Source organism: Oncorhynchus tshawytscha, linkage group LG06, assembly GCF_018296145.1.
Source record: "Oncorhynchus tshawytscha isolate Ot180627B linkage group LG06, Otsh_v2.0, whole genome shotgun sequence".
NCBI lineage: Eukaryota > Metazoa > Chordata > Actinopteri > Salmoniformes > Salmonidae > Oncorhynchus > Oncorhynchus tshawytscha.
Genome location: NC_056434.1, coordinates 20228581 through 20252395, shown reverse-complemented (window position 1 = coordinate 20252395; position 23815 = coordinate 20228581). Strand labels below are relative to the sequence as shown.

Here is a 23815-nt window from a genome sequence, read left to right as displayed (position 1 = left end):
TGTGGGGGACAGTTATGGGGGGCCAGGTATGATGTGACTATGATAATGTGTGTGTGAAAGCGATCATTTATTGTGAGTGTGTGGTCTGTGTGTGTTCGTGAGTGTGTGTTCTTTTCTCCAGTCGGTTACATCATATTTATTTGATTAGCTTCTCAGATGAGCCGTGTATGCTTGCCGATCACGTACTGTATTCTTTTAGCTGTTGATTTAAGAAATTAAACCCCACACTGTAATGGCTTGTCTCCTTCTCTCCAAACCCTTTGATTCATTTTCAAAGCCAGCACTCACATTGTTATCACCTCAGAATAGTGTATCAGTGGCTGCAGCACAGGAGTGGGTAGAGGGCTATCCCTCAGCTTCTCAGGAAATGTTACACACACACACACCTCTATATCTCACCAGCCTGGAGCGAGTTAGACTCACACACACCTCTATATCTCACCAGCCTGGAGCCTGGAGACTCACACTCACACAAGCATACACAGAAATACAGGCACTCTCACACACACACACACACATTACAACTCTCACATACACACACATTATGACTCTCTCTCACACACACACACACACACACACACACACACACACACACGCGCACACACTACGACTCTCTCACATACACACACATACACTGACTCTCACACACACACATTAAGACTCTCTCACATCAGTTGAAGTCGGAAGTTTACATACACTTAGGTTAGAGTCATTAAAACTCATTTTTCAACCACTCCACACATTTCTTGTTAAGAAACTATAGTTTTGGCAACTCTGTTCAGACATCTACTTTGTGCATGTCATTTTTCCAACAATTGTAAACAGACAGATTATTTCACTCATAATTCACTGTATCACAATTCCAGTGGGTCAGATTACATACACTGAGTTGACTGTGCCTTTAAACAGCTTGGAAAATACCAGAATATTATGTCATGGCTTTAGAAGCTTCTGATAGGCTAATTGACATAATTAGAGTCAATTGGAGGGGTACCTGTGAATGTATTTCAAGGCCTACCTTCAAACTCAGTGCCTCTTTGCTTGACATCATGGTAAAATCTAAATAAATCGGCCAAGGCCTCAGAAAATAAATGGTAGACCTCCACAAGTCTGGTTCATCCTTGGGAGCAATTTCCAAATGCCTGAAGGTACCACATTCATCTGTACAAACAATAGTACGCAAGTATAAACACCATGGGACCACACAGCTGTCATACCGCTCAGGAAGGAGACACGTTCTGTCTCCTAGAGATGAAGGTGCTTTGGTGCAAGAAGGTCAAATCAATCCCAGAACAACAGCAAAGGACCTTGTGAAGATGCTGGAGGAAACAGGTACAAAAGTATCTAAATCCACAGTAAAACGAGTCCTATATTGACATAACCTGAAAAGCCGCTCAGCAAGGAAGAAGCCACTGCTCCAAAACCGCCATAAAAAAGCCAGACTACGGTTTGCAGCTGCACATGGGGACAAAGATCATACTTTTTGGAGAAATGTCCTCTGCTCTGATGAAACAAAAATACAACTGTTTGGCCATAATGACCATCGTTCTGTTTGGAGGAAAAAGGGGAGGCTTGCAAGAAGAAGAACACCATCTCAACCGTGAAGCACGGGGGTGGCAGAATCATTGTAACGGCTCTTGGTGGAAGAAGGTGAGGACCAAAGCGCAGCGTGGTACCTGTTCGTCATTTTAATGGTAAAGCTGAACACTATACAACAAATGAACAACCGTAACAGCTCCATCAGGTACAAAACAGAAATGAACTACCCACACCACACAGGTGGGAAAAGGCTACCTAAGTATGGATCTCAATCATAGACAACGATAGACAGCTGCCTCTGATTGAGAACCACACCCGGCCAAACACACAGAAAAGAAAACATAGAACCCACAACATAGAATGCCCACCCCAACTCACGCCCTGACCAAACCAAAATAGAGACATAAAAAGACGTGACAATCATGTTGTGGGGGTTCTTTGCTGCAGGAGGGACTGGTGCACTTCACAAAATAGATATGGATATATTGAAGAAACACCTCAAGACATCAGTCAGGAGCAAGGAGGCCTACAGCAAGGAGAGGACCAAAGCGCAGCGTGGTACCAGCGCAGCGTGGTATCAGCAAGGAGGCCTACAGAGTTGGCTTACACCAACTCTGTCAGGAGGAATGGGCCAAAATTCACCCAACTTATTATGGGAAGCATATGGAAGGCTACCCTGAATGTTTTACCCAAGTTAAACAATTTAAAGGCTACAAATACTAATTGAGTGTATGTAAACTTCTGACCCACTGGGAATGTGATGAAAGAAATAAAAGCTGAAATAAATCATTCTCTCTACTATTATTCTGACATTTCACATTCTTAAAAGAAAGTGTCGATCCTAACTGACCTGAGACAGGGAATTTTTACTGGGATTAAATGTCAGGAATTGTGAAAAACTGAGTTTAAATGTATTTGGCTAAGGTGGATGTAGACTTCTGACTTCAACTGTACACACACAGCACACACACACAGACATACACAAACTGTGAACAGATGAGTTAGCCTGGGTATTATAACGCTGGAAAACAGATGACTTAGCCTGGGTATTATAACGCTGGAGAACAGATGACTTAGCCTGGTTATTATAATGCTGGAGAACAGATGACTTAGCCTGGGTTTTATAACGCTGGAGAACAGATGACTTAGCCTGGGTATTATAATGCTGGAGAGCAGATGAGTTAGCCTGGGTATTATACTCGCTGGAGAACAGATGAGTTAACCTGGGTATTATAATGCCGGAGAACAGATGAGGTAGCCTGGGTATTATAACGCTGGAGAAGAGATGACTTAGCCTGGGTATTATAACGCTGGAGAACAGATGAGTTAGCCTGGGTATTATAACGCTGGAGAACAGATGAGATAGCCTGGGTATTATAACGCTGGAGAACAGATGCGTTAACCTGGGTATTATAACGCTGGAGAACAGATGAGTTAGCCTGGGTATTATAACGCTGGAGAAGAGATGACTTAGCCTGGGTATTATAACGCTGGAGAACAAATGACTTAGCCTGGGTATTATAACGCTGGAGAACAGATGACTTAGCCTGGGTATCTGGGTATTATAACTCTGGAGAACGGATGACTTAGCCTGGGTATTATAACGCTGGAGAACAGATGAGGTAGCCTGGGTATTCTAACGCTGGAGAACAGATGAGTTAGCCTGGGTATTATAACTCTGGAGAACAGATGAGTTAGCCTGGGTATTATAACTCTGGAGAACAGATGAGGTAGCCTGGGTATTATAACGCTGGAGAACAGATGAGGTAGCCTGGGTATTATAACGCTGGAGAACAGATGAGTTAGCCTGGGTATTATAACGCTGGAGAACAGATGAGGTAGCCTGGGTATTATAACTCTGGAGAACAGATGAGGTAGCCTGGGTATTATAACTCTGGAGAACAGATGAGTTAGCCTGGGTATTATAACTCTGGAGAACAGATGAGGTAGCCTGGGTATTATAACGCTGGAGAAGAGATGACTTAGCCTGGGTATTATAACGCTGGAGAACAGATGAGTTAGCCTGGGTATTATAATGCTGGAGAACAGATGAGTTAGCCTGGGTATTATAACGCTGGAGAACAGATGAGTTAGCCTGGGTATTATAATGCCGGAGAACAGATGAGGTAGCCTGGGTATTATAACGCTGGAGAACAGATGAGTTAGCCTGGGTATTATAACGCTGGAGAACAGATGAGGTAGCCTGGGTATTATAATGCCGGAGAACAGATGAGTTAGCCTGGTTATTATAACGCTGGAGAACAGATGACTTAGCCTGGGTATTGTCATGCTGGAGAACAGATGACTTAGCCTGGGTTTTATAACGCTGGAGAACAGATGACTTAGCCTGGGTATTATAAGTCTGGAGAACAGATGAGTTAGCCTGGGTATTATACTCGCTGGAGAACAGATGAGTTAGCCTGGGTATTATAATGCCGGAGAACAGATGAGGTAGCCTGGGTATTATAACACTGGAGAACAGATGAGTTAGCCTGGGTATTATAACGCTGGAGAGCAGATGAGTTAGCCTGGGTATTATAACACTGGAGAACAGATGAGTTAACCTGGGTATTATAATGCCGGAGAACAGATGAGTTAGCCTGGTTATTATAACGCTGGAGAACAGATGACTTAGCCTGGGTATTGTCATGCTCGGGTCTTAGTATTTTGTGTTTTCTATTTATTTGGTCAGGCCAGGGTGTGACATGGGTTTATTTTGTGTTGTGTTTTTGTATTGGGGTTTTAGTAGGCATTGGGATTGTGGCTGAGTAGGGGTGTCTAGCATAGTCTATGGCTGCCTGAGGCGGTTCTCAATCAGAGTCAGGTGATTCTCGTTGTCTCTGATTGGGAACCATATTTAGGTAGCCTGGGTTTCACTGTGGATTTTGTGGGTGATTGTTCCTGTCTCTGTGTTAGTGTTCACCAGACAGGCTGTATTAGGTTTTCACATTTCCGTTTGTTGTTTTTGTATTGTTCGTATTTATCGTCATTAAAGATGTCTCGATTTAACCACGCTGCATTTTGGTCCGACTCTCCTTCGATGGAAGAAAGCCGTAACAGAATCACCCACCACAACTGGACCAAGCAGCGTGGTGACAGGCAGCGACAGCAGAAGCAACAAAGAGAGGAATGGACATGGGAGGATGAATTGTTCGGAGAAGGACCCTGGGATCAGCCTGGAGAATATCGCCACTCCAAAGAAGAACTGGAGGCGGCGAGAGCTGAGAGGCGCTGGTATGAGAAGAAGCAACAGCGGCAGCAGGAGCAACAATATCGGGACTACACTACTTGGGAGGAAATAGACAGGTGGGCTGTCGACCCAGAGAAAGTGCCGGAGCCCGCCTGGGATTCGTTGGAGCAGTGCGAAGCAGGTTATCGGAGAATGGAGTTGGCGAAGCAGGCATGGCGGCGCGGACGGAAGACCGAGAGTCAGCCCCAAAAATGTATTGGGGGGGGGGCTCAGGGAGAGAGTGGCAGAGTCAGGAGTCAGACCTGAGCCAACTCTCCCTGTTTATAGTGAGGAGCCAAGGAGGAGACCAGAACCAGAGCCGGTGTTAGAGGTGAGCGAAGCAGAGACTGTGAAGGAGTTAATGGGGAAATTGGAGGAGAGAGTAATGAGGGAGTTGCTAGTTTGGTGCTTTAGGTACGATATTCGTCCGACGGAGCGAGTCGGGATTTGATGGCACCTGGGTCAGCGCTCCATACTCGTCCTGAGGTGCGTGTTAGTCGGCTGGTGAAAATTGTGCCAGCCTCACGCACTAGGCCTCCTGTGTACCTACCTAGCCTTGCACGTCCTGTGCCAGCCCTGCTCTCAGGCTCTCCAGTACACCTTCACGGTCCGGTCCATCCTGTGCCAACTTCACACACCATTCCTCCGGTAGCAGCTCCCCGCACCAGGCTTCCTGTGCGTGTCCTCGGTCCAGTACCACCAGTTCCAGCACCACGCACCAGGCCTTCAGTGCGCCTCGCCTGTTTAGCGCTGTCAGAGCCTTTCTCCTCTCCAGCGCTGTCAGAGTCTCCCGCCTGTTTAGCGCTATCAGAGCCTTCCTCCTCTCCAGCGCTGCCGGAGTCTCCCGCCTGTTCAGCGCAGCCAGAGCCTTCCTCCTCTACAGCGCTGCTGGAGTCTCCCGCCTGTTTAGCGCAGCCAGAGCCTTCCTCCTCTCCTGCGCTGCCGGAGTCTCCCGCATGTTCAGCGCTGCCAGAGCCTTCCTCCTCTACAGCGCTGCTGGAGTCTCCTGCCTGTTCAGCGCAGCCAGAGCTGCCAGCCTGCATGGAGCAGCCTGAGCTGCCAGCCTGCATGGAGCAGCCAGAGCTGTCAGTCTGCATGGAGCAGCCAGAGCTGTCAGTCTGCATGGAGCAGCCAGAGCTGTCAGTCTGCATGGAGCAGCCAGAGCTGTCAGTCTGCATGGAGCAGCCAGGGCTGCCAGTCTGCATGGAGCAGCCAGAGCTGTCAGTCTGCATGGAGCAGCCAGAGCTGCCAGTCTACATGGAGCAGACAGATCCGTCAGTCTGCCAGGATCCGCCAGTCAGCCAGACTCTTCCAGATCTGCCAGTCAGCCAGACTCTTCCAGATCTGCCAGTCAGCCAGACTCTTCCAGACCTGCCAGTCAACCAGACTCTTCCAGATCTGCCAGACTCTTCCAGATCTTCCAGTCAGCCAGGATCTGCCGGATCCAACTACCTGCCTGAGCTTCCTCTCAGTACTGGGCTTCCTCTCAGTACTGGGCTTCCTCTCAGTACTGGGCTTCCCCTCAGTGCTGAGCTTCCCCCCAATGCTGAGCTACCCCTCAGTCCCGAGCTACCCCTCAGTCCCGAGCTTCCCCTCAGTCCCGAGCTTCCCCTCAGTCCCGAGCTTCCACCTCAGTCCCGAGCTGCCCCTCAGTCCAGTGGGGTCCTTGGTGAGGGTTATTAGGCCAAGGTCGGCGGCGAGGGTCGCCAATCAAAGGACACGTTACAGGGGGACTAAGACTTGGTTGGAGTGGGGTCCACATCCCGAGCCGGAGCCGCCACCGTGGACAGACGCCCACCCGGACCCTCCCCTATGGGTTTTAGTGTGCGGCCGGGAGTCCGCACCTTGGGGGGTTCTGTCACGCCCTGGTCTTAGTATTTTGTGTTTATATATTTATTTGGTCAGGCCAGGGTGTGACATGGGTTTATTTTGTGTTGTGTTTTTGTATTGGGGTTTTAGTAGGCATTGGGATTGTGGCTGAGTAGGGGTGTCTAGCATAGTCTATGGCTGCCTGAGGCGGTTCTCAATCAGAGTCAGGTGATTCTCGTTGTCTCTGATTGGGAACCATATTTAGGTAGCCTGGGTTTCACTATGGGTTTTGTGGGTGATTGTTCCTGTCTCTGTGTTAGTGTTCACCAGACAGGCTGTATTAGGTTTTCACATTTCCATTTGTTGTTTTTGTATTGTTCGTATTTATCGTCATTAAAGATGTCTCGATTTAACCACGCTGCATTTTGGTCCGACTCTCCTTCGACGGAAGAAAGCCGTAACAGGTATTATAACGCTGGAGAACAGATGAGTTAGCCTGGGTATTATAACGCTGTAGAACAGATGAGTTAGCCTGGGTATTATAACGCTGTAGAACAGATGAGTTAGCCTGGGTATTATAACGCTGGAGAACAGATGAGTTAGCCTGGGTATTATAACGCTGTAGAACAGATGAGTTAGCCTGGGTATTATAACGCTGTAGAACAGATGAGTTAGCCTGGGTATTATAACGCTGGAGAACAGATGAGTTAGCCTGGCTATTATAATGCCGGAGAACAAATGAGTTAGCCTGGGTATTATAACGCTGGAGAAGAGATGAGTTAGCCTGGGTATTAAAGTGCTGGAGAACAGAAGCAGTGCATTAGATGCACTGTCAGATTGTGTCTTCGCCTGGAAACCTATCTGGATTGGCTAATAAAACCACACTTAATCTAGCAAGCTCTCCACACAGCCACGAAACAAGCTTTAACACCTACAGCTGTGAAACCGTCCTTGTCAAACCCCAGCACCGTCCTTATAATTACGACTTAATCTCCTCTATCTCACCATTTATCTCCAAAACATTTCCCTTGAAGAACAGCGCTTGGAGTTATAGCCTTGCGAAATAAAACGTGTTTATTACCTTGCAACGACTCAGTAATGTACCATAAAAAGAGGCGGCCACGAGTGTGCCTGACTGGATAATGATCAGGTAATTTATGAGGACCCGGCTCATCAGAGGGACGTGGGCGGGCAGGCAGGCGGGGCAGGCGCCACACATTGTCCTCCCCCCTGTCGAGCATCCGTCATGATAAACAGTGGGCAGACAGACAGAGCAGCAGCCAATCTGTCACCTTGTAGAAAGTCAGACACACTGCCGGGTTTTCTTCTGTCTGTCTCTCTGTCTCTCTGTCTCTCTCTCTCTCTCTTTCTCTCTCTCTCTCTCTCTTTCTCTCTCTCTCTCTCTCCTCTCTTTCTCTCTCTCTCTCTCTCTCTCTCTTTCACTCTGTCTCTCTTTATCTCAATTCAATTCAATTCAATTCAAGGGCTTTATTGGCATGGGAAACATGTGTTAACATTGCCAAAGCAAGTGAGGTAGACAACATACAAAGTGAATATATAAAGTGAAAAACAACAAAAATTAACAGTAAACATTACACATACAGAAGTTTCAAAACAGTAAAGACATTACAAATGTCATATTATATATATATTTACAGTGTTTTAACAATGTACAAATGGTTAAAGGACACAAGATAAAATAAATAAGCATAAATATGGGTTGTATTTACAATGGTGTTTGTTCTTCACTGGTTGCCCTTTTCTCGTGGCAACAGGTCACAAATCTTGCTGCTGTGATGGCACACTGTGGAATTTCACCCAATAGATATGGGAGTTTTTCAAAATTGGATTTGTTTTCGAATTCTTTGTGGATCTGTGTAATCTGAGGGAAATATGTCTCTCTAATATGGTCATACATTGGGCAGGAGGTTAGGAAGTGCAGCTCAGTTTCCACCTCATTTTGTGGGCAGTGAGCACATAGCCTGTCTTCTCTTGAGAGCCATGTCTGCCTACGGCGGCCTTTCTCAATAGCAAGGCTATGCTCACTGAGTCTGTACATAGTCAAAGCTTTCCTTAATTTTGGGTCAGTCACAGTGGTCAGGTATTCTGCCGCTGTGTACTCTCTGTGTAGGGCCAAATAGCATTCTAGTTTGCTCTGTTTTTTTGTTAATTCTTTCCAATGTGTTAAGTAGTTATCTTTTTGTTTTCTCATGATTTGGTTGGGTCTAATTGTGCTGCTGTCCTGGGGCTCTGTAGTGTGTGTTTGTGTTTGTGAACAGAGCCCCAGGACCAGCTTGCTTAGGGGACTCTTCTCCAGGTTCATCTCTCTGTAGGTGATGGCTTTGTTATGGAAGGTTTGTGAATCGCTTCCTTTTAGGTGGTTGTAGAATTTAACAGCTCTTTTCTGGATTTTCTTCTGTCTGTCTCCACTTTTGTGGATTGGGGTGATCAGTCCTTGGTTCCAAATATTGGGGAAGATGCCAGAGCTAAGTATGATGTTAAAGAGTTTTAGTATAGCCAATTGGAATTTGTTGTCTGTATATTTGATCATTTCATTGAGGATACCATCAACACCACAGGCCTTTTTGGGTTGGAGGGTTTTTATTTTGTCCTGTAACTCTTTCAATGTAATTGGAGAATCCAGTGGGTTCTGGTAGTCTTTAATAGTTGATTCTAAGATCTGTATTTGATCATGTATATGTTTTTGCTCTTTATTCTTTGTTATAGAGCCAAACAGATTGGAGAAGTGGTTTACCCATACATCTCCATTTTGGATAGATAATTCTTCGTGTTGTTGTTTGTTTAGTGTTTTCCAATTTTACCAGAAGTGGTTAGAGTCTATGGATTCTTCAATTGCATTGAGCTGATTTCTGACATGCTGTTCCTTCTTTTTCCGTAGTGTATTTCTGTATTGTTTTAGTGATTCACCATAGTGAAGGCGTAGACTCAGGTTTTCCGGGTCTCTATGTTTTTGGTTGGACAGGTTTCTCAATTTCTTTCTTAGATTTTTGCATTCTTCATCAAACCATTTGTCATTATTGTTAATTTTCTTCGGTTTTCTATTTGAGATTTTTAGATTTGATAGGGAAGCTGAGAGGTCAAATATACTGTTAAGATTTTCTACTGCCAAGTTTACACCTTCACTATTACAGTGGAATGTTTTACCCAGGAAATTGTCTAAAAGGGATTGAATTTGTTGTTGCCTAATTTCTTTTTGGTAGGTTTCCAAACTGCATTCCTTCCATCTATAGCATTTCTTAATGTTACTCAGTTCCTTTGGCTTTGATGCCTCATGATTGAGTATTGCTCTGTTTAAGTAGACTGTGATTTTGCTGTGGTCTGATAGGGGTGTCAGTGGGCTGACTGTGAACGCTCTGAGAGACTCTGGGTTGAGGTCAGTGATAAAGTAGTCTACAGTACTACTGCCAAGAGATGAGCTATAGGTGTACCTACCATAGGAGTCCCCTCGAAGCCTACCGTTGACTATGTACATACCCAGCGTGCGACAGAGCTGCAGGAGTTGTGACCCATTTTTGTTGGTTATGTTGTCATAGTTGTGCCTAGGGGGCATATGTGGGAGGAATGCTGTCACCTCCAGGCAGGTGTTTGTCCCCCTGTGTGCTGAGGGTGTCAGGTTCTTGTCCGGTTCTGGCATTTAGGTCGCCACAGACTAGTACATGTCCCTGGGCCTGGAAATGATTGATTTCCCCCTCCAGGATGGAGAAGCTGTCTTCATTAAAATATGGGGATTCTAGTGGGGGGATATAGGTAGCACACAGGAGGACATTTTTCTCTGTTAGGATCATTTCTTTTTGAATTTCTAGTGAAATGTAGAATGTTCCTGTTTTGATTAATTTAATGGAGTGAGATAGGTCTGCTCTATACCAAATTAGCTTACCCCCTGAGTCCCTTCCCTGTTTCACACCTGGTAGTTTGGTGGATGGGACTACCAGCTCTCTGTAACCTAGAGGGCAACCAGTGGGTCCATCTCCTCTATACCAGGTTTCTTGCAGGATGACAATGTCTGTATTACCGATTTCTTTGGTGAAGTCCGGGATTCTGCTCTTTAGGCCAAAGGCAGATGACCTCAGGCCTTGGATATTCCAGGATAATATAGTGAAGGCTTTTTGTTCCATAGAGTGTCCAATGTTGTTGGTCGTGGTTTGGCCTCAGGCCAGTAAGTGTGAGCAGAGCCTGCTGAGCATCTGGTACATGCCATTGGCTTGGGCGAGTGTGAGAGTGGGGGTTGGGACTGTTTGCCCGCTCACTACCTGGGCGTATGTGTGGCTTCCATGTTGAGGCCCTCTTTGCGGAGGTGGGGTGCATGGGGTGGGCAGGAGTGGCATAGGTCTGATCTGAGGGGGCCTAAATGGAGTGTGGGCATGGTTGACGTGGGGGGGTGTTGATTGGTTGGGGTGTGGATGTGTCTGGGTGTACTGTGGTCTGGATGTAATTCCTCTTGGTGTGGGTCCAGGGGGGGTCCTGCAGATCTGGGAGGGTGTCTCGCTGGTCTGGGTGGTCTGGGTGGGGTGTCTATTGATCTGTTGCTCCTGTGTGAAGTGTTGGGGATACGTTTGAGAGCGATGTCCTTTAGAGTTCGGGCAAAGGTGGGCACTGCTGCCTTGTAGAGGTGGACCTGGTCATAGAGGCTGTTCAAGTCCAGGGTGGAGTGGTGGGCCAGGAAAACGTTTGGTTTTGAGGCACAGTCACGGGAAATACTTGCATTTACCCGCTGTATTGTGGCGGGGTGGAAGTCTTTTCGTGGTAGCAGGGTGGAGATAACCACTTGTGCGTTGGGGAAAGTAGAAGAAGCCTTTTCAATCACTCCCTTCAGTGCTGTGGCCACTCTTTCCTGCTGTGCTCTCAGGTCGTTTGTGCCTGTGTGTATTATTATGTGGCTGGGTGAGCCTAGTTTGGCCTCAGACAGAAGGTCTAGGGCGCGCTGGGTGTTTGGACACCAGAGTTTAGACACACTGTGTTTGGGAAAAAGTTTTTTTTTCTTCTATATATTTCCCATTTGAGTCCATAAGTAGTACAATCTGTGTCTTGTGTTTGTCCTCAGTGGGTGTGGGGGGGTTGACAGAAGGGCTATCAGGGTGGCTGACAGGGGGGTGCTCAGAGGGGGTGAGAGCCTCTGGGCTTGGGGTTCTTCATTTGTCTGTTGTGCTGTGATGTCGACTCTATGGTCAGGGTCTGGTGTGGACTGTTCTGCTGTGGTGTCGACTCTATGGTCAGGGTCTGGTGTGGACTGTTCTGCTGTGGTGTCGAGACTTTTGTTGGGTGCTGAGGTGGGCTGTTCTGCTGGCTTCTCTGTGGGGGTGGCCACCTCTCTAGTGGGTTGTTCTCTGTCACACGCCGTCCCCCTCAACTTCTCCTCCACCAGCAGTCTGATACTCTCCTCTAGTGCTCTGTTCTGCTCCTCTTTCTCCTGTTGTATTTGTCTCACCACTGTCCAAAGTGCAGATATGTCTCTGTCCACCTCCAGCTCTCCGGGTCTGGTTAAGGGGCTGTTGTTGTGCTGGACTGTTGTCTGGGTCTGTGCTGACTGAAGTGTAATCACCTGCTGTTCCAGCTCCACCTGCCTTATCTCCAGCTGGGTGAATTTGTCCTTCATTTCAATGAGGGAGTGGTAATCTGTGCTGGGAGGTTGACCCTCCGCTGGGGGTTGCTCATCTGTGGGGTTACATAATGAAGAGGTCTGGTCTGATCCTCTCGGGGTGGGGGTATCTTTATCAAGGGAGAGCTTCTCCTGCTGGGCTAATTCTTTGATTAGGTGAAAGTCCAGCTGAAACTGTTTGTGGTTACTCTGTACCATTACTGTTCCGGATTTATAGATATTTATATTACTTAACTCAGAGTCCTCGTTGTCAAGTATTCTGAGTTTCCACCCCTCGTTAATCCCCCCTCTAGTGACAGAGGGGTAGTGTGCTAATATAGCACTGTGCCATGGCAGGGGATGGTTTGTGTGGAAGATAAGGTTGCTGATGTTCCCATTTTTGTAATAGTCAGCAAAAAGTGTCTCTTGATTTTCCATAAGGAGCTTCATTTTGTAATCTTTTCTTGCCTTTTCATTCTTTACTTGCAAAGGGTACTGTATTTTAATTGCCTCTGAACAGCGGGAGGGAGCTTCTAAGGCCTCTCCATTTGGTTGGGGTAGACTGTGTGACTCTCCTGCCATTGTTGGGCTAATGGGCTTTGACACCTCTCACTTGACACGTCAGTGCTATTTGAAGCTGTATCAAGCTTGGCAGAATTATGTTAGAATTCAGTATGTTAGAATTCAGTCCTTATAAAGTAACGTTGTGTATATTTCTTCTTGGCTTTTGAAAAAAGAATATATAGTTTCAGACTAAGCATTACTCACTCAGTTCCAGGTTGGATGGTGTTTTCAGGTTTCTGTTGTTTTCCAGAGAATTTGCTGTATAGAGAAATAAATCTTGGTAGTTGTGAACCTTCCAGGTGATTCCGTAATTCCGTCCAAAATCAGGTTGTAGGTTTTAAGTTTTGATTTGAAGTGGGGGTTATGTTGTCGAGGGTAGAATCCAGTATGTGTTCCTGACAAAAAATCAAAGTTTATCTAACTCCTAATCTATCTTTTTTAAAGAAAATGCTGAAAAATGCAGGAGCTCATCTGATTGTGACTTCTGCTCTGCTCCTCTCTCTCTCTCTCTCTTTCACTCTGTCTCTCTTTATCTCTCTCTCTCTCTCTCTCTCTTTATCTCTCTCTTTTTTTCTCTCTCTTTTTCTCTCTCGTTCTCTCTGTCTTTCTCTCTCGTGGTCTCCTGTCGCTCTCGTTCTCTTGAACAGAGAGGAGGGTGTGACTGAGAGTGAAGTACTCTATGAGGACCTGTCAGATAGATTGTCTATATATCTTCACTATTGTTTCTCAATGTAAAGCTTTTCATTAGCTAAAGGTTATATCAGAGAAAGCCACAGAGGCATGGAATGGTTTTCTTTTAGTTGGAGAAGGATTAGGTATTGTACTTCCTTCTTATACCAACTTAATTGAAGAGAAACACACCTCTGACAGTGGCTTGTTTAGCCCTGCTTGGGATGGTGAGCGTGGCAGTGTGTTTGGTGAACAAATCCAAACCGGATCCATTGGTTATGTGCTGGTTAACGTGTGTGTGTGTGTGTGTGTGTGTGTGTGTGTGTGTGTGTGTGTGTGTGTGTGTGTGTGTGTGTGTGTGTGTGTGTGTGTGTGTGTGTGTGTGTGTGTGTGTGCGTGCGTGCGTGCGTGCGTACGTGCACATTTGACTATACTCATGAGCACCAAAGGTTCTCAAGAATAGTAAACCAGCTAACTAAGTCCTCACTTGTAAAAAGCCTATTTGTGACTCACCACCTAGATTCGGTCTTATCTAGCAAAATTTGAAATGGTGTTTTTTACATTGGATAAAAGTAGAGCATACCTACGACATTGTATATTATACACTGCATTTGAGGAACAATGGGAAAGTAATTCTGCTTTGAAAGTTGATAAACTTCTAAACTCACTTTTGAGAAAATCGCCTTTGAATGTTTTGGTATCTAGTGAAGAGCACTTCTTTGTCTACAAACATTCAGCATCGTTCACACCCTCTTAAGCATTAGCCCCACCCATCTCGTTACGCTCTTGGAGCGCACACTTGACAGTCTGGTCAATGATTTGTTTACCTCTGGATAACCTGAAAACAGCCTAACCAGCTCTGCTGGCAACAATTTCATTACGCTTCTTTGGAGACGTTTATTGACACCGTCCATATCCAAAGGGTGTTGTACACACATCACGTAATGTTAGCTAACAAGCCAGCCAGCTAACATTAGCTAGTTAAACAACAATGAACAAAGTGCCTACAATGCCACAGTGCTGGGAGCTAACCAACCTGCTAGCTAACATTAGAAAAGCACTATAAAAGCAAACAGCTCTGAGAAATGAATACTAACGTCAGCTAGGGAGCCAGTCAGCTAACGTTAGCTAGCTAGCTGACAGTACACTTTAGCTTGAAATGAGACCACTTTCTGTCAAAATTAGAAATGTGTAATATCTGAAAATGTAGCTAGCTAATGCTAGACTATCTTACCTGTATTCATCATCATGCATGATGGATGTGTCTCCCTGTCAGGAATTCCATACCACAGTTTCCCTTAGTTTGAAGATGTAATCCAGAGACAGGTGTTTTCTCCATCTCTTTAGCTATCATACTCTAATTCCACTTGTAGTGGTTTCCTTTCCTCTTTACCATAGCCACTGCCCAAGCCTGAAGCGGGGTTGTTTGGTACGCATACAGTCCACACTCAAGGTTTCCAAACGGCCGAACATTCCATGACATCCAGGGATATGGTGCAACAAAAATGTTTATTCTTCTTATATCTAACAAATAAGTGATTCTCCAATCAACTTAAAGCATAGAATACTTATGTATGGTATGTCTGTATGGTCAAAAAAACTATACCACTCCTGGATCTAGCAAGGACTCCCTCCCCCGAAGGCCCAACTTCCTGCCTTTATCCTAACACACTTATCACAATACAATGAATAGGCAAGAGGGGGGGGGGGTAAACTGAGTTACACTAACAAATGAATATATCTCAATCGGGTAAATATAAATCATAAAGGTACGTACCTAACATTTCATCATGTACATTAATATTTAATATATTTTCACAAATATAGATGGAGCTCCGTATGTTCAGTCTTTTATACAAATATGTCCAAATCGGCTCTAACACCACTGATTTAAAAACTTGATCCTCCAGAAAGTGGAGAGCAACACTTATGTAGCTCCACTACACAATATATTGTTTTTAAAGCCGTGTTCACCAGGATTACCAACACAGGCTGACGAGCTCAAATAGACAGAAGCCTTCTATATGGCTGGCCAACCCAAACTCCTCTCTCGGCATGTCCAGCCCACGCATTATCTCAGCCATTCATGGCTAGTGGGAAGGTTGTTACCTTTTTCTGTGGCTTAACCAACAAGGCTCATAATTTAACAATTTTATTTGTATGTACAGATGGCATGCAAGGTCGTTATTAAGGCATATGAAAGTTCACAAGTTCAAGAAGGCATTTCTGCCAAACAAACACATTTTGATGAAAAATATTTTCCTGAATCGGGTCACATTTTAGGCTCAGGGGTTAGGTTTAGGGTCAGGGTTAGGAGTTGAGATTAGGTTTAGGGGTTAAGGTTAGGGTTAGTTTTAGGGTTAGGTTTAGATTTAGGGTTACGGGTTAGGGAAAATAGGATTTTGAATGGGAATCATTTGTTGGGCCTCAAAAAGTCCTCACAAGTATATATACAGTTGAAGTCGGAAGTTTACATACACCTTAGCCAAATACATTTAAACTCAGTTTTTCACAACTCCTGACATTTAATTCTAGTAAAAAGTCCCTGTTTTAGTTCAGTTAGGATCACCACTTTATTTTAAGAATGTGAAATGTCAGAATAATAGTAGAGAGAATGATTTATTTCAGCTTTTATTTCTTTCATCACATTCCCAGTGGGTCAGAAGTTTACATACACTCAATTAGAATTTGGTAAAACGCTTTGGGTAACTTTCCACAAGCTTCACACAATAAGTTGGGTGAATTTTGGCCCATTCCTCCTGACAGAGTCAGGGTAACTGAGTCAGGTTTGTAGGCCTCCTTGCTCGCACACGCTTTTTCAGTTCTGCCCACACATTTCTATAGGATTGAGGTCAGGGCTTTGTGATGGCCACTCCAATACGTTGACTTTGTTTTCCGTAAGCCATTTTGCCACAACTTTGGAAGAATGTTTGGGGTCATTGTCATTTGGAAGACCCATTTGCCACCAAGCTTCCTGACTGATGTCTTGGATGTTGCTTCAATATATCCACATAATTTTCCATCCTCATGATGCCATCTATTTTGTGAAGTGCACCAGTCCCTCCTGCAGCAATGCAAGCCACACAACAAGTTCTGGGATTGATTTGTACTTTTCGAACCAAAGCACGTTCATCTCTAGGAGACAGAACGCGTCTCCTTCCTGAGTGGTATGACAGCTGCGTGGTCCCATGGTGTTTATACTTGCATACTATTGTTTGTACAAATTCACGTGGTACCTTCAGGTGTTTGGAAATTGCTCCCAAGGATGAACCAGACTTGTGGAGGTCTACAATGTATCTTCTGAGGTCTTGGTTGATTTCTTTTGATTTTCCCATGATGCCAAGCAAAGAGGCACTGAGTTCGAAGGTAGGCCTTGATATATATCCACAGGTACTCCTCCAATTGACTCAAATTATGTAAATTAGCCTATCAGAAGCTTCTAAAGCCATGACATCATTTTCTGGAATTGTCCAAGCTGTTTAAAGGCACAGTCAACTCAGTGTATGTAAACTTCTGACCCACTGGAATTATGATACAGTGAATTATAAGTGAAATAATCTGTCTGTAAACAATTGTTGGAAAAATGACGTGTGTCATGCACAAAGTAGATGTCCTAACCGACTTGCCAAAACCATAGAGTGGTTGAAAAATTAGTTTTAATGATTCCAACCTAAGTTAATGTAAACTTCCGACTTCAACTGTATGTGTGTGTGTGCGTGTGTGTGCACGCATGTGTGTGTGTGTGTGTGTGTGTGTGTGTGCATGCCTGTGTGTGTCTGTGTGTGTGTGTGTGTGTGTGTGTGTGTGTGTGTGTGTGTGTGTGTGTGTGTGTGTGTGTGTGTGTGTGTGTGAGTATGTGAGTCCCTTGGTTAACCCGCCTGCCATGTCTCCATTCTGCAGCTGAGGACAACCCATGTCAGACCAGCCCCTGTCTGCATGGAGGCAGCTGTCTGCAGGAGGGCGACAGTTACAGCTGCTACTGCCCCCAGGGCTACTCCGGAGAGAGCTGTGAGATCGGTGAGTGGGGTCAGGGGTTAAAGTTCACAAAAGAAAGGGCAGAGGTTAAGACCTTCAGAAGGACTGTCTCTGTCTCATCCCTTTGTTCTCACATCCATTTCAACTCATTTCAGTGTTACTGTTTAACTAACCTTACGTTGCAAGCGTACAAGAAGCACCTGAGCGGGCTTTATTTCTGGTCCTGACGAGAGAAAAAAAACTGTAGGGGGAGGTTCTCTTCTGCGCTGTTCAACCAATCCAGTAAATGTGGAGGAGGAGTTGAGATGGAGTGTTATAGTCAAAAAGCTGAAGTTGTTTCACAGGCACTCCTTCAATATCCCCTGAAAACCGGAAGCATCCGGTTCAACCCGCCCCACTGAGGGTGCTGTTTAAATGTAACTGATTAACATAATCAGCACACAGTAAAATGCCTCACATGAATGGTACAGTACATGTCCAGTATAGGTGGTACAGATGTGGTACAAGTTGTTCTCAATGCGTTTGAATGGAGTCAGACTTTGCTACAGTACATTTCATGACCCTTTGGCACAGTCAGTTATTGCATGAGGAAGTTTAGCTGCATGGTCCTGCTGTGCCCAGGTTCCTGGTTCTTGCTGTTCCCTGCCTGCAGAGGTGAGGATGAGGCGGCAGTCTGTGAAAGAGAGTGTGAATGGGGAGGGTGTGTGGTGTTTTCAGAGGTGTGTGTACTTTGTCTGTATGGTGTTTTCTGAGTTGCGCTTGTGTGTGTGTGTGCGTGTGCATGTGCAGTGGGTGTCTGTTTTCCGTGCTCAGAGGTGAGACTCTAACAGTGAATGTGTGTGACCAGCTGGCCGGTGTGTTTACGGGCATATTCAATCAATCCCTATACCAGTCTGCTGTTCCCACATGCTTCAAGAGGGCCACCATTGTTCCTGTTCCCAAGAAAGCTAAGGTAACTGAGCTAAACGACTACCGCCCCGTAGCACTCACATCCGTCATCATGAAGTGCTTTGAGAGACTAGTCAAGGACCATATCACCTCCACCCTACCTGACACCCTAGACCCTCTCCAATTTGCTTACCACCCAAATAGGTCCACAGACGATGCAATCTCAACCACACTGCACACTGCCCTAACCCATCTGGACAAGAGGAATACCTATGTGAGAATGCTGTTCATCGACTACAGCTCGGCATTCAACACCATAGTACCCTCCAAGCTCGTCATCAAGCTCGAGACCCTGGGTCTCGACCCCGCCCTGTGCAACTGGGTACTGGACTTCCTGACGGGCCGCTCCCGGGTGGTGAGGGTAGGCAACAACATCTCCTCCCCGCTGATCCTCAACACTGGGGCCCCACAAGGGTGTGTTCTGAGCCCTCTCCTGTACTCCCTGTTCACCCACGACTGCGTGGCCACGCACGCCTCCAACTCAATCATCAAGTTTGCGGACGACACAACAGTGGTAGGCTTGATTACCAACAACGACGAGACGGCCTACAGGGAGGAGGTGAGGGCCCTCGGAGTGTGGTGTCAGGAAAATAACCTCACACTCAACGTCAATAAAACTAAGGAGATGATTGTGGACTTCAGGAAACAGCAGAGAGAACACCCCCCCTATCCACATCGATGGAACAGTAGTGGAGAGGGTAGCAAGTTTTAAGTTCCTCGGCATACACATCACAGACAAACTGAATTGGTCCACTCACACAGACAGCATTGTGAAGAAGGCGCAGCAGCGCCTCTTCAACCTCAGGAGGCTGAAGAAATTCGGCTTGTCACCAAAAGCACTCACAAACTTCTACAGATGCACAATCGAGAGCATCCTGGCGGGCTGTATCACCGCCTGGTACGGCAACTGCTCCGCCCTCAACCGTAAGGCTCTCCAGAGGGTAATGAGGTCTGCACAACGCATCACCGGGGGCAAACTACCTGCCCTCCAGGACACCTACACCACCCGATGTTACAGGAAGGCCATAAAGATCATCAAGGACATCACCCACCCGAGCCACTGCCTGTTCACCCCGCTATCATCCAGAAGGCGAGGTCAGTACAGGTGCATCAAAGCTGGGACCGAGAGACTGAAAAACAGCTTCTATCTCAAGGCCATCAGACTGTTAAACAGCCACCACTAACATTGAGTGGCTGCTGCCAACACACTGACAATGACACTGACTCAACTCCAGCCACTTTAATAATGGGAATTGATGGGAAATGATGTAAATATATAAACAATGCTACCTTATATAATGTTACTTACCCTACATTATTCATCTCATATGCATACGTATATACTATACTCTATATCATTGACTGCATCCTTATGTAATACATGTATCACTAGCCACTTTAACTATGCCACTTTGTTTACATACTCATCTCATATGTATATACTGTACTCGATATCAGCTACTGTATCTTGCCTATGCTGCTCTGTACCATCACTCATTCATATATCCTTATGTACATATTCTTTATCCCCTTACACTGTGTATAAGACAGTAGTTTTGGAATTGTTAGTTAGATTACTTGTTGGTTATTACTGCATTGTCGGAACTAGAAGCACAAGCATTTCGCTACACTCGCATTAACATCTGCTAACCATGTGTATGTGACAAATAAAATTTGATTTGATTTTATTTTATTTTATTTGACTGGGGTTGCTGTGAGTGTGATTTGTAAGACCAGGCAGAGCCAGCAGTCTGTGACAGTAAGATGCTGAATGTTTGTGACTCTCTCACTGGCAGGCTGCCAGGCAGCTCATCTCTCCACTGGGTTGTGTGATAAGAGACTGAGCCAGTCAGCACTGAGCTAGGCTGTACCCTGCTGCACACTCACAGTGCTGTGTCACACTGAGGTGTGTGTGACTGTGAAGAGAACATGGGCTCAGTCAAGGGTGTAGGGTAATAATGGTTGGGAACAGTGATACAGTAGCGTGTGTATGTGTGTGAAGGAGCGAGTCTTAGTTGCACCGTGCCGTGGTGTTCTGTACTGCAGTGAGAGCTGTGACTGTAGAAGATGGACAGATGTCTGCACTGATGGAATAGGAGCTCAGTGAGGACTCGAGGAGATTAAAGGTTGGAGCTGTGTGACACAGTTGTGTATGGGAGAGGAGAAATGCAAAGTCAATGGGGAGGGATTGCTTTTCCCAGGTCACTGCTTATGTAGAGGAGTCACAGACGAGGGGTCAGAGGTTAAGAGGGGAGGTATTGATTATCAATCAGCCATCTACTGACACACACACACACACACACACACACACACACACACCATGACTGTCTGAGGGCGGCAGCCTTCGATTTGGGGATCATCCTTAACTAATATCGGCTAAAGGCATCAGTGATTAATCAACACTACAGCCTCGTCAATAAGTCCTGATAAATGCATGTTAAACGATGAATAACATATGATTTGTTATGCTAGTTTGGGATCTCTTAGAATCTGTTGTGACATAGACCATATTGTGTATGTCAATATTAATCATATAAAACAGATATTCCTCATTGTTTCTGGCAATAAAAACAAAAGGGATTCATTTGGAGATTTTAAAATGTAGAATAACATTTTTCCAATATGCATTTCATGTTGTCGGTTCATTCTGTGTATGGTTGTTGTCTTGTTTTGTGCTCAGTTTGAAAACCTCCTGCAGGACTGTGGATGGTAATTGGCTTTGGCTGCTGCTCGTTTCCTGCAGCTTGTGTCTGCAGCAGATAGGATGTCTGTCTGTCTGTCTGTGGTCTCTGACATATTAATTACAGCCAAAGGCAATCAGGTTAATTGCATATTACTGCAAACCCTTGACCACATTTGTAATAACTCAACATCACGTTCTCTCCAGTTGAGGATGAGAGGATTGTCTTCTTTTTGTCTTTATCTTTCTTTGCTGTTTGGCTTTCTCTCTTCAAATCAAATGTTATTGGTCACATACACGTGTTTAGCAGATGTTATTGTGGGTGTAGCGAAATGCTTCTACACACACTTCTTGTTCTAACGTTACCTTTTCTCTACAGATGTCAGATCTTAATTTTATCACTCTTCTGTTGCTGGGAATGTTCCTGTGTTCGAGGATTAAAAAGGATTCTAAAGTTTATAATGTCAGACTTTATTTGCCTAGTTATAATCCACATAATATTTCACATTTCCTGTTGCTGCAGGATTATTTTCCAAACCGCCTGTACACTAGAACTCCATTTGTACACTAGAACTTCCATTTGTACACTAGAACTCCATTTGTACACTAGAACTCCATTTGTACACTAGAACTCCATTTGTACACTAGAACTCCATTTGTACACTAGAACTTCCATTTGTACACTAGAACTTCCATTTGTACACTAGAACTCCATTTGTACACTAGAACTTCCATTTGTACACTAGAACTCCATTTGTACACTAGAACTCCATTTGTACACTAGAACTTCCAGTTGTACACTAGAACTCCATTTGTACACTAGAACTCCATTTGTACACTAGAACTTCCATTTGTACACTAGAACTTCCATTTGTACACTAGAACTCCATTTGTACACTAGAACTCCATTTGTACACTAGAACCTCCATTTGTACACTAGAACTTCCATTTGTACACTAGAACTTCCATTTGTACACTAGAACTTCCATTTGTACACTAGAACTCCATTTGTACACTAGAACTCCATTTGAATACTAGAACTCCATTTGTACACTAGAACTTCCATTTGTACACTAGAACTCCATTTGTACACTAGAACTCAATTTGTACACTAGAACTCCATTTGTACACTAGAACTTCCATTTGTACACTAGAACTCCATTTGTACACTAGAACTTCCATTTGTACACTAGAACTTCCATTTGTACACTAGAACTCCATTTGTACACTAGAACTCCATTTGTACACTAGAACTTCCATTTGTACACTAGAACTCCATTTGTACACTAGAACTTCCATTTGTACACTAGAACTTCCATTTGTACACTAGAACTCCATTTGTACACTAGAACTTCCATTTGTACACTAGAACTTCCATTTGTACACTAGAACTCCATTTGTACACTAGAACTCCATTTGTACACTAGAACTTCCATTTGTACACTAGAACTCCATTTGTACACTAGAACTTCCATTTGTACACTAGAACTTCCATTTGTACACTAGAACTTCCATTTGTACACTAGAACTCCATTTGTACACTAGAACTCCATTTGTACACTAGAACTTCCATTTGTACACTAGAACTTCCATTTGTACACTAGAACTCCATTTGTACACTAGAACTCCATTTGTACACTAGAACTCCATTTGTACACTAGAACTCCATTTGTACACTAGAACTTCCATTTGTACACTAGAACTTCCATTTGTACACTAGAACTTCCATTTGTACACTAGAACTCCATTTGTACACTAGAACTCCATTTGAATACTAGAACTCCATTTGTACACTAGAACTTCCATTTGTACACTAGAACTTCCATTTGTACACTAGAACTTCCATTTGTACACTAGAACTTCCATTTGTACACTAGAACTCCATTTGTACACTAGAACTCCATTTGAATACTAGAACTCCATTTGTACACTAGAACTTCCATTTGTACACTAGAACTCCATTTGTACACTAGAACTTCCATTTGTACACTAGAACTTCCATTTGTACACTAGAACTTCCATTTGTACACTAGAACTCCATTTGTACACTAGAACTCCATTTGTACACTAGAACTTCCATTTGTACACTAGAACTTCCATTTGTACACTAGAACTCCATTTGTACACTAGAACTCCATTTGTACACTAGAACTCCATTTGTACACTAGAACCTCCATTTGTACACTAGAACTTCCATTTGTACACTAGAACTTCCATTTGTACACTAGAACTTCCATTTGTACACTAGAACTCCATTTGTACACTAGAACTCCATTTGAATACTAGAACTCCATTTGTACACTAGAACTTCCATTTGTACACTAGAACTTCCATTTGTACACTAGAACTTCCATTTGTACACTAGAACTCCATTTGTACACTAGAACTCCATTTGAATACTAGAACTCCATTTGTACACTAGAACTTCCATTTGTACACTAGAACTCCATTTGTACACTAGAACTTCCATTTGTACACTAGAACTTCCATTTGTACACTAGAACTTCCATTTGTACACTAGAACTCCATTTGTACACTAGAACTCCATTTGTACACTAGAACTTCCATTTGTACACTAGAACTCCATTTGTACACTAGAACTCCATTTGTACACTAGAACTCCATTTGTACACTAGAACCTCCATTTGTACACTAGAACTTCCATTTGTACACTAGAACTTCCATTTGTACACTAGAACTTCCATTTGTACACTAGAACTCCATTTGTACACTAGAACTCCATTTGAATACTAGAACTCCATTTGTACACTAGAACTTCCATTTGTACACTAGAACTTCCATTTGT

At 44.5% G+C, this 23815-nt stretch overlaps 1 protein-coding gene across 1 annotated transcript in view; it reads left to right on the top strand.

Annotated features, from left to right (window-relative positions):
- The window catches only part of LOC112253280 (neurocan core protein), a 182652-nt gene that overhangs the window by 62933 nt on the left and 95904 nt on the right, over positions 1–23815 (top strand). The window contains exon 8 of the mRNA XM_042323689.1: positions 17307–17423. Within this exon, the coding sequence (XP_042179623.1) occupies positions 17307–17423 (117 nt within the window). The remainder of the gene's footprint in view (positions 1–17306; positions 17424–23815) is intronic.